We start from the raw sequence: 10,441 nt of genomic DNA, 5'->3' as shown, positions 1-10,441 counted from the left end.
TCCCCGGCACAACCGGCTTCAAAGGTGCTTCTACGATCCACAACCGCGGCTAGGGGTATCTCGATATTTACAGTAAATACCAACAGGATGGTCTTCAAGCCTCCTCGCCGACCTGGCCTTGTCTAGGGAGTAGTGGGTGTTGATGTTCGTCAAGGTAAACCTTGCGGTATTGTCAGCTCTGGGCTGGCAGTGACCTATCTGTATGAACAGAAGTTCTATGATCTTCATAAAGCGGGGGATTCTTCTAGGACAACGATCGCATGAATAGCTGAGCGAGGTCCGCTAGAGAAGGGCAGTATAGGGAATCCGAATATATACTTACCTACCGCCCCAAATACAAGAAGATCAGGGACTAAGCCAAGAAACCATACAGAAACAGACCGACATCTTCGAGCTCCATCCACTCATCTGTGACACGGCTAATAAATGTATTACTTGACTTTCTGTGCTCTAGTCCCACTCCAAACCACATCAAGCATTCCGTGTCTTTTTCGTGAGGTTCTCCTGTTCCGGTTCCTGCTGACAGCCCTCCCTGACTATGAAATACTAGTGCAAGGCTGCCGGGTGTTGGGAGCACTTTAGGCACACATGCATGCGGGGTTGCTGGAGCAGGGATTCAGTTTGATCTTCCGTACGGAGTACAAGATCTCAGGAACTCCTGCTCACCCAAAATTGGCCCTGGATATCTCAACGACGCGTCGAATATGAGAGCAAAATGATTTCTCCACAGCTTATCTGCGCGAACTGGAACTCCGGCAGCAGTGACTGCGAGACCACCGGCAAATACGGATGCAAGAATTGTCGTCTGGTTACCGTATGGCATCTCATGACTATTCATAGAGGGCCTCGCTAATATCCTTAGTACTGTAGCCCAGGATGTCAGAGGTCGCATTGGCCCCAACATAGGGCCTCCTGCAAATCACCTTTGGGAAAAGAGACATGGCAACCAGCCTGGTCCATCGAGGGTCGAACACCCAGTTTTATGGGCGATGGTCCGGGAGCAGTCTTCGGGGATAAGAAGTACCTCTGGGGCAATGTTCCCGCATTTGATGTTTTGCAGCTTGATAGGAATGAAGGCACGGAATATACAGATCCCATGAGTATTCTGTTTGCGGGTATCGCTTTCTAGTTCCCTGGTTCCGTCCTTAACATATCTAATGAGTGCACCTTCACTTCAGCTTCAGGTGATCTCCGACACGTTGTGAAAACGATTGCCGAGTTACCAAGCAGTTTTAGCAGGCCCATCGAGATCACCTTAAACGACCGAGACTTTGACATCGTTGCGAGAAATGCTATCCTGCTTCTACTGGCCCTTGTGGTCGACGATGCCGACACTGCAGTAGATTGCATGATTCACCTTTGGTACTCTGCGCTCATACGCGAGTCAGACTTGGAAGTCTTACAACAGCAGGTACGCCCACTGATAAATGAGGTCTGCTTGAAAACTGCAGCAAGGCCCCCAAACACTCTTTTGGCCAAGACATGGACCTTTGGGGAGCGGTCTCTCCGGATTGTCCTGCAGAAATCAGCATGGAACCAGCTTTTGCAATTTTTGGACGTCCCATCTGGGCTCGATGCCCAGCGCGCTCAGAGAATCCGCCAGAACATCACCCTGGCCGAGTCAAGGAGGGACTATCGGGATCGGTACTTGTGTCTCATGTCACCTGTACACCGAATTGCGTTCCACAAGTTCCGTGAAGATGGGCTCCTTGTCCCCTTTGGATATCCGCGCAGCGAATTTCAAGTGCCCAACCCGTAAGTTTAGAACTGCAAAACCCCAGTGTCTCAGTGTACACCGATTACTGATCATCCTAGGACACTCTTTAATACTGGCAGTACAACCTGGCCGATGCCAGACAATGCGGACCCCAGACACAGCTGGCCTGCAGAGGAGGTCGAGCGCACGCCGAGTGGCACAGCAACCGCTGATCTATACGGCAAATTATTCTTCTACCTTCGCAGCACGATTTCCTCCTTCCTTTCAAGACTAAGGCATGTTAACACTTCTTTCAAGCTTCTCCACATGGACGCCACCTCGCTCCCGGACCACCTCGAGCCAGAGTCTTTCAGTCGTATTGACGTCTCCAATATATCCGACGGCGGGTGGCTCGGTATCCACCGAACACTCCTATACATGATCCCACTCCTCCAGCCTCCGATCAAGAACCCGCACGCAACGCTAATCACCCTTTTCATGAACGCCATTGACGAGACCATAACAACGACAGACCAGACTCGGGATTTCATGGTCTCTTCACAGAAAGTCCTACAATATCTCCCGCCCAAGCAAAAGCCGACTTCTCAACACGACCCCCAACTCATCAAATTTTACATGGCGACCGATCTTGTTACGGATTATGAGTATGCTTTTAAGAGGTACGTCAGTGGTGCTGTACATTGAACAATCACTCCATGTTGTGCTGTAGCTAGACTATGTCTCTATTGACTAGGAATGTTTCGATGCACTAGGTATTCTGAAAGACTCGAATTCCAGGAAGCAGCAGCCCTCATCAACGCCGAAATAAAGAATCCCCATACCATTATAAAGAGGTGGCCCGGTAGGCTAACATTACTGCCCGGCCAGTTGGGGGCTCAGGAAGAGTTTGACCGCTGCCTTGGTGGCGGGCTTTCTGGCAAGGAGCGCTATGTGGAGTGGAGGCGAACTGGTTAAGCCATATATGATTATATATCATCGTAGTATGCGTGAGGTTTCTTCAAATACTTTTCAATATCAACGTATTGTTTAATTTGTTATCGTAGACCGCATGTCCAGGCAAATTAATCTAAGACCCCTCCTCATCACTCGTATATATAACCTTAACCCCAATCTCACTAGGAGCCAACTGAGCCAAGGTCCGCTTTCTCAACCTATCACCATACAGCATTAACACCACCACGAACCCAAAAGCGAAGATCGAAAAGAAAGCCATCATGCCATATACCCAGCCGAATCCGACACGGGCAACCCACTGATTGATAAAGAACGGCACGACCAGCCCCAAGGTGAGACGATATGCGCCCATGAAAGCACCAACCTCGGTGGGCTGCGAGGCGACACATTCGATCATGAAGGTGACAGCCACCGGGACGGAGCTCATCGAGGCAAAGGTAATAAGGTAGGCACCTAAGGCCAGGACCATGTAGTGCAGATGATATTGCAGGGCGGAGCCAACAATGCCGAGGCCGATGGGGAGAATAATGAGCGACGGAATCCAGAGGGCATGTAGACGACACTCGGGCTTCCATACACCGTTTTCTCGCGTGCGACAGATCCAGAGAGCGATGCGGTCGTTGCACAGGTAGCCCCAGAGCTCAGCTGTTAGGAGACCGATCCAGAGGGAGAAGATGACTTGTGGTGGTTAGCTATGAATGTGGAGAACGGAGGGAGGCATACAGCAGGCGTTCCGTTGAGGGCTGAATCCCCATCCACCGACAGAGACAGGCTTCTCGAGCCAAACAGTCAACAGGCTATGGGTTGCGACAAACCAGCCAAAGGATGCTAGTTGGAAGATGCCAATAAGAAGGCCAACAGGCGAGAGACCGATGCGGAAGGGTAGCCGGGCGATGCGACACTGTATTCGAGATCAGAGGTTGACTGATAGTGGGAAGGATTAGGGCTACCAGTTCTGCGCAAGAGATGCCCGTCTTGTGAGGAAGCAGGGTGGCCATCCGGTTTGCCCAGAAGTTCTTAGGTTTGACAACTGATGTCTTCCCGTCACGAGGGTAGCTGGTCTCTTCCAAAAACAGGAATGCTAGATGGGAATAAGACTAATGTCAAGCTGTTTGTCACTCCGCGGGCGATGACTTACCAAGAATGAGAACAAGTCCCTGCGCAATCACAACCCACCAGAATACCCAGGGCCACTTGGTATGTTGGACGATGAACCCTCCAAAAGTCGGACCAGCGACCGTGCCAAACAGAAAAGAAACATGGAAGACGGCATACGCCTTGCCACGCTCGTGCAAAAAGAACATGTCATACACGGCTCCCACACCAACAATGGACGGGATCGATCCGAAGATACCGTCAAAAAGCCGCGATGCAACGAAGCGCTCGTAGTCGCCTTTGCTTGTCATGCAAGCTGACCAGATAGCACAGGCCATGGCAAACACAAGACACCAAAATATGATGGCAGTGCGACCAAGTGCATGTGCCAGGGGGTTAACCAGTAATGGTCCATAGGCGATACCTGCGATCGAGGCAGAGATGGTGTAAGTGATCTCTATAAGCTCCTTGTCCCAGTTCTTGGCCTGGTCTTTCATAGCAAGTTGGTTCGCGAGATCTAATGCGGTCCCTGCAAACCCAGCCATGCATAGGATGGTCAGATTTCTCAACTTTCTTCCTCTTGCCCAGTTCTAATTGACAGTCAGTACAGAGTGGGCACATAATGGGGTGGTAGAAAGTAAAAGACGTACCAATGGGTCTTCAGGGTCCTGGGATGGTTGAGGAACCAAGACGATACCATCTCTTGTCCGTAGGCCATCACTTGTTAAATCAAAGGAGTTGGGCGCCGCATGGTCATTGACATGCAGAGCTTTGGAGGAGACATTGGCGGGCTTTTCCATGGTAAAAATCCTGGGGTCCCCGCCTCTGAATCAGGGGCTATGTATGACAGGGATTGCGACCGCGTACGCGCAACAGAGATAGAAGAAAAGCAAATTTTTGGATGTAACTTGGACAGGGGGTAGCGAGCTCACTATATGCTAGATTCCGTGGGAAAAACGGTGTCCTTATAGTAGGCCATGCTAAGTTCTTGGCCATCCTAATCACTGGACTAGACCGGGGTGGCCCGAATGCCTGCATACGCCGGTTTCTTTGTCCTAGGATAGTGTCTCAGGATGACCGGGGTTTGGCTTAATATAGTCGTACAGGCATATAAGTAACTACTCCTAACAATGTCTGACACAGTCAACGTGCTGACGGCTCTGTCACGCCCTGCACATCATGGGACTGACGCTGACAGGCAGGTACAATACCAGACAGCTGCAGATTGTCATCATCAACAGCATTCTTGTTGTACTGTCAATTTCAGCAGTTACTCTGAGAATATGGGCACGAAGGCTCCAGGGCTTGAGTCTTTTCATCGAAGACTACTTGAGTATTTGTGCCTTGGTAAGAAGCGTCGTTCTTTCCTTCCTACGAAGTCATGCTGATATGCCCAAGGCCTTGGCTCTTGCAGTAAACGCACTTCTCTTCCAGAGTCATTAAAACTCCTAGTCTCGACATCTCATTACACGACCGCTAACAGAACTTGAAGGTCTTCACGCCGGTGTTGGGGAACATGTGGATACGCTTTCCGCTGCTACTGTTGAGAAATACTCCTTGGTATGTGCGCTTTTCCCCCGAAAAATGGACAACTGAGGCTGTGACTGACCGGGATTGGGCGAAGTAGAACCTTTATGTGATGCAGCTCTTCTGGAATACCTGTCTCCCAGTTATCAAGCTCTCCATCGTCCTCTTCTACCAGCGCATCTTTCCAGTGCCCTCGATGATATTCGCGTGTCGCTCGGTAATGCTGGTTTTGGCTGCTTGGTATATTGCATTTCAGACAACCGCAATTTTCCAATGCATCCCAATATATCACGAGTGGCAGAAGAAGACCACTAAAGGGCATTGCATAGATTTCGTCCCTTTTGTTACAACATTAGTCGCGACCAATTTATGCACTGATGTTCTTTTGTTGATTCTGCCCACGCGACAAGTATGGAAGCTTCAGATACCTTGGGGGAGGAAGATTGGTCTGTCGATCATATTTACTCTGGGTGTCATGTACAATTTGTCCACCACAGCTGTCCGTATGTCCAGCGAGCTGACTATTTTGCAATCATAGTGTCTGTGCCATCTCAATTATCCGCCTGGAAAATCTCATTGCAATCAGTGATTCGGATATAACATGTACAAATTCCCTTGCTTGTCAATTGTCGTGAACCATGCTAATCAAGATGGCCTCATAGGGTCAGATACCTACTCTCACCTCTGGACAGCGATTGAGAGCAGTCTTGGAGTAGTGGTGTCTTGCTTGCCCAGCCTAATGCCCATTGTGCGCCTGGTCAAGGAGAAAAAGTTGCGGCGCAGCGGAAAGTCTTCTAGTCACCCACTGGATGGGTCATTTTCCTACCCTAGTTATGCGCGGCCACCATACGAGCTGTCCAGGGTGTCAAATCAGGTAACCTCGGAGCCGAACCGGACAAGGCCACGGTCAGGGAGTAGTCGCTCGGAATTGATCCAAATGGCTGTTGGGGATATTGAGATCGTCACAGAGATTAATCAACAGGTGGAGTCGGCCAGTCACAGTGGCTTCGAGCTTTAGCGTTAGACTACATCTAGTGGCTCGGCCAACTCGAGCCTTTGCTGGTATTTGTCGGATATGGCATTCCAGAATGTTAATCCCACACACTGGCTCCTTTGCGCTGGATGAACTAATAGTGAGAAGCTCTCTGTAGAAGGCAGACGGCGCTTACAGTATATCAAAAGGTGACGGGGGTTGCAAGCATTTTATGTCACTTGTTCTCATTTCGTTATGACAGCACAGCCGACCGTAGCTGCAGTGCGCTCATTGTCATGAACGATGATAGGCCAATATGAGTAGGCTGCTGATGCGGTCCCCTGCTAGGATGGCACTTAGCGGCATCGCTAAATCTCTATCCCCGGTCTCGCGACGAGGCAGGGTGAGCATCCTTGCGTGTACCCCACGATGACACATTATCGTCCTTGTTAAGGTAAGTACATTTCCTAAACCAGAGACTTTCTGTTTTGATGTTTTTGGGGGCCGTCAGTAGGATATCTCATTGATCATCCCAACAAGCTTTGGGGTACCCTTGGCAGGCTTGGGGAACGGCCGCGGAACGGGGGCGCCCGAACCGCTGTGCTTAGCAGCCTCACTATCGCCCTTAGTGCAGCCACTAGAGAGTGTTGTGGCCGTCACAGGATCCTTAGCTCGTATGCTAGACAGATAACATTCCGGAACAGATGATACCCCTCTTTTGACCTGGTTGCTGTTCTACCACCATGCCAGGAACTACCCCTGAGCATGCGAGCATGCCAACGTAGCGCACTGAGGATCGCCTGTGAAGATCTACCAGAAACTTAAATGCAACAAGAACACATCTAAGCATGACCGTGTCCAACAATGACAAGCCTCTCCGAATTGCCATTATTGGCGGCGGTATCGCCGGTGTCACCCTTCTTCTTGCACTGCTGAAGCACACCTCTCGCCAAATCATCATACCGCACCTTTATGAGGCCACGCCTGAGTTTTCTGAGATCGGGGCAGGGATCGCCTTCGGCTCCAATTCCATACGCGCCATGGAGCTTATTGATAGTGACCTAGCAGCGGCCTACAATCAACACGCGACGTTCCAGCCGGATACAGGCGCCTTCGAGAAGAAGCTCTGGTCCAGTTACCGGATGGGCATGGATGGGAGAGGCCCACCATCTAACAACCTGAAGGCTGGTGATTATCTACACGAGGTCCATGCAGCAATAGCAAGGAGTAGTGTTCATCGCGCTCGATTCCTCGAAGCCATGACGGCGCTACTCCCACCCGAAGGGGGGTACGTGAGCTTTGGCAAGAGACTAGTCTCGATCGAAGAGGGAGAAGATGGAGTCACGGTGCACTTCGCTGATGGGACTTCCGTCTCAGTCGATGCAGTACTTGGCTGTGATGGGATCAAGTCACGAGTGCGACAGATACTGCTTGAAGGAGAGGAGGCCGCTAACGCTGTCTTCACGGGTAAATATGCCTATCGGGGCTTGATCCCGATGGACGAAGCAGTTGCCGCTCTGGGTGAGTACACAGCGCGCAATAACCATTTCCACTGGGGGTACGGTGGCCATCTCTTGACATTTCCGATCGAGCATGGCCGAACAATGAATGTTGTAGCCTTCCGAACAAAGCACAATGGGGTCTGGGAGCATGGGCAGCAGTGGGTGCTACCGGGGAATAAGAAACAAATGTTGCAGGATTTTGAAGGCTGGGGACCAGATGTCCGAGCCATCCTCTCCTTGATGCGGAACGCAGATATATGGGCCATGTTTGAGCATGCGCCTGCTAGTACCTACCACCGCCGTGGTCGCATCTGTCTTGTTGGGGATGCAGCTCATGCGAGCACGCCACATCAGGGCGCCGGAGCGGGTATGGCAGTGGAAGATGTATTTGTTTTATCTCGTCTTCTGGGAGAGGTCAAGAAGAAGAGCGATCTGGAACGGGCGTTCGTGGCGTATGATGCCGTGCGACGACCCCGGACACAGCAGCTGGTACGCACGAGTCGCGACGCTGGCATGCTCTATGAATGCCAGAAGGAGGGAGTGTGGGACGATGTTGCCAAGATCCGTGAGGATCTAGATATGCGCATGCGTTGGATCTGGGATCTGGACGTGGAGCAGCACCTGCAAGATGCGTTGGATGTGTTCAATGCTACTGCCTGCGAATGACTGGATTATTAGTTGCTACTGCTCTCACTGTTGGTGTACTCTGTTACTGAATGGATGTAATCTAGTAATGATCCGTTGGTTCTACTTCGATTCTAACATATACTATTAGTCTTCTCTCTAGGAGCTAATTCCTATCGGGAACTATCACTTTTACCCTAATATTCAAAAAGATTCGAGTCCACCTGCTCATGAAATATAGTAATCCGTCACCCTGACTGCCAGACCAAGTGAATAATGATTCAAGCTACAATGCTATCCTAGAGAGAATTCAATGACGAGTAAAACAGCATGCCTATGTACTAATATTCCATCCTGGTCATCTAATATGTTATGATTTAAAGCCACGTGGACACTACCACCTGTCCATCGTCCGACTACGTAGTAGCAGGCATGTCTCAGACAGGATCCAATAAGGGTCTCTCCAGGGTCCCAGGACAAACTAAATCCTACATGCCCCACCAGCAAAGAGTGTCTCCCCCTCAGCTCTATTGGTCTACAGTGTTTTATCTGGCCTTTGCGCTTCTGCCTAGTCTGTTAGTTTCGGTCCGTCGATCGACCAGGAACTGGTGGTTGCCCATTATGATAACCTGAAACCAGCCATGACATGATATTTAACACTCATCATCCTGCTGTTTCGCATAGGAATTCTTCCCTCTGCTCGCTACTGTTTGCACGATGATATACGCTCCATCTCCGCTCTTCTGGGTAACCCTTTTTCGTGAATTACTCAATACCTTTATCCACTCCGCTGGAGACGGTCCACTACTTGCACAAGCTCATACGATATGGCAAAATAGTCCTGCGCATACCGAGAATGTATACCTGGTAGTGCCAATCATTTTCGGGATCACTGTGAATTGCCTAGTAAGTGAGAAGCAACGCCATTTCCCACACCATCGCAGACTAATGGCCTTCAGATTCGGTACATTGTTGGACATGTCTTGATGTCTATTCTGATACTTGAAAGTGTGGAGAAACAGGCTACTGGGTTTAATTCTGAGCTCAGCAACAAGCCCGCTCCATCTAGTCGTCGATTATTCCATACCATCGCCACCCTCTACCACAAGGGCAATATCCGTCTCCTCTTCAATGGCATTGGCTCCGCCTGCAGCTACTGGATAAAGCACTTGTGCACGAAAGAAGTGTTGATGACAGCAGTATTCCTTCCTAGTCCGGTCGCATATATCTTGGCCTCAGTGCTGCTTGCTGAAAACCGTTTCCTTTGGACCGCACGCACTATACTCCCGCGCGACCAGCAGCGATTCGTGCCGCACACCCGCGATCGCCAACGATGGAAAGCCTTGGTGCCGGCTACAACACTGCATGCAGTTGCTGACTCGTTCATGATGCATTTGCCGGCTTTGTTTGAGAGAGATCTCGCTCCGTCGGTAGTCATGGAGAACACAAGAGCGTATCTGTCAGGTATTGTGGGATCGGACATCTTAGTGGCAGGAGTAATGCTCGCCGCACAGTTGCTGGTACTATTCCCTTCGTTTGTAGCGTTGATCCTCGTACATGCCAGTATGTTGCCGCCTGCCTGTGAGACGGTGGTGTCCGCACCGGTAAACCAACGGCGACAGCAGCAGGAGCAGCAGGAGCAGCGAGGTAGACGAGTAGGGGAGGTTTTCTCGGCGTTCAAAAGACCGCTTCAGGTGCAAGACACAATGAAAATCATTGGAGCGAGACATGTGCTGTGCTGTTTGGAACTGCATGGCAAGATGTGCGTATGTCTCGTTGGGGTTTCGGCTATGGTGCATTTGGCAGTATATTATATGAAGTAACTCGCACGCACAAGCACAACCAAAAATGAGAGACGACAAATTCGTCTTTTTGCTTCCCTTTCTTCTGCGGTCCATGTTGTACATAGCTTCCTGCTGCATCACTGCTTGCGCGTGTCACAGTAGATTGCCAGTGAATGGTACATTCTGGCGAGCTCCCAATATTGTCCACAGGAGATGCACATCCCCACTGGGTAGGCATATATGATACTCGCCTTTTGCAAGCCCG

General features: G+C 50.4%; 5 protein-coding genes across 5 annotated transcripts; 4 read left to right on the top strand and 1 right to left on the bottom strand.

Annotated features, from left to right (window-relative positions):
* Positions 1-715: 715 nt before the first annotated feature.
* Positions 716-2,671, top strand: ASPBRDRAFT_55399 (uncharacterized protein; the record flags this gene model as incomplete). Its single annotated transcript, XM_067627383.1, has 5 exons — positions 716-814; positions 863-1,115; positions 1,179-1,755; positions 1,816-2,376; positions 2,470-2,671. 5 exons carry the CDS (start codon positions 716-718, stop codon positions 2,669-2,671), a joined length of 1,692 nt encoding a protein of 563 aa, XP_067479425.1.
* Positions 2,672-2,783: 112 nt separating this feature from the next.
* On the bottom strand, positions 2,784-4,566 carry ASPBRDRAFT_196285 (uncharacterized protein; the record flags this gene model as incomplete). Its single annotated transcript, XM_067620977.1, has 5 exons — positions 2,784-3,349; positions 3,395-3,572; positions 3,622-3,752; positions 3,810-4,356; positions 4,417-4,566. The coding sequence occupies 5 exons, from the start codon at positions 4,564-4,566 to the stop codon at positions 2,784-2,786; spliced, it is 1,572 nt and encodes a 523-aa protein (XP_067479424.1).
* Positions 4,567-4,924: 358 nt separating this feature from the next.
* Positions 4,925-6,480, top strand: ASPBRDRAFT_43575 (uncharacterized protein). Its single transcript, XM_067625025.1, has 6 exons — positions 4,925-5,113; positions 5,165-5,201; positions 5,259-5,326; positions 5,394-5,770; positions 5,832-5,896; positions 5,956-6,480. The coding sequence occupies exons 1-6, from the start codon at positions 4,946-4,948 to the stop codon at positions 6,309-6,311; spliced, it is 1,071 nt and encodes a 356-aa protein (XP_067479423.1). The 5' UTR covers positions 4,925-4,945; the 3' UTR covers positions 6,312-6,480.
* A 529-nt stretch (positions 6,481-7,009) lies between these two features.
* Positions 7,010-8,615, top strand: ASPBRDRAFT_43574 (uncharacterized protein). The gene has a single exon (XM_067625024.1). The coding sequence runs from the start codon at positions 7,115-7,117 to the stop codon at positions 8,432-8,434; it is 1,320 nt and encodes a 439-aa protein (XP_067479422.1). The 5' UTR covers positions 7,010-7,114; the 3' UTR covers positions 8,435-8,615.
* Positions 8,616-9,109: 494 nt separating this feature from the next.
* Positions 9,110-10,215, top strand: ASPBRDRAFT_126517 (uncharacterized protein; the record flags this gene model as incomplete). The annotated part of the gene is made up of 2 exons (XM_067617873.1): positions 9,110-9,298; positions 9,352-10,215. 2 exons carry the CDS (start codon positions 9,110-9,112, stop codon positions 10,213-10,215), a joined length of 1,053 nt encoding a protein of 350 aa, XP_067479421.1.
* Between the last annotated feature and the right edge of the window lie 226 nt (positions 10,216-10,441).

The sequence above is a fragment of the Aspergillus brasiliensis genome (genome assembly GCF_001889945.1).
Source record: "Aspergillus brasiliensis CBS 101740 unplaced genomic scaffold ASPBRscaffold_6, whole genome shotgun sequence".
NCBI lineage: Eukaryota > Fungi > Ascomycota > Eurotiomycetes > Eurotiales > Aspergillaceae > Aspergillus > Aspergillus brasiliensis.
This window is presented reverse-complemented; position numbering and strand designations above follow the sequence as displayed.

Bases quoted from the DNA above. Each gene is read 5' to 3' on its own strand.
- ASPBRDRAFT_43574 (XM_067625024.1), top strand. From the start codon at position 7,115: ATGACCGTGTCCAACAATGACAAGCCTCTCCGAATTGCCATTATTGGC.
- ASPBRDRAFT_43575 (XM_067625025.1), top strand. From the start codon at position 4,946: ATGGGACTGACGCTGACAGGCAGGTACAATACCAGACAGCTGCAGATT. The intron at 5,327-5,393 runs GTATGTGCGCTT...TGGGCGAAGTAG, and splicing joins CTGTTGAGAAATACTCCTTG to AACCTTTATGTGATGCAGCT. The intron at 5,897-5,955 runs GTACAAATTCCC...ATGGCCTCATAG, and splicing joins CAGTGATTCGGATATAACAT to GGTCAGATACCTACTCTCAC.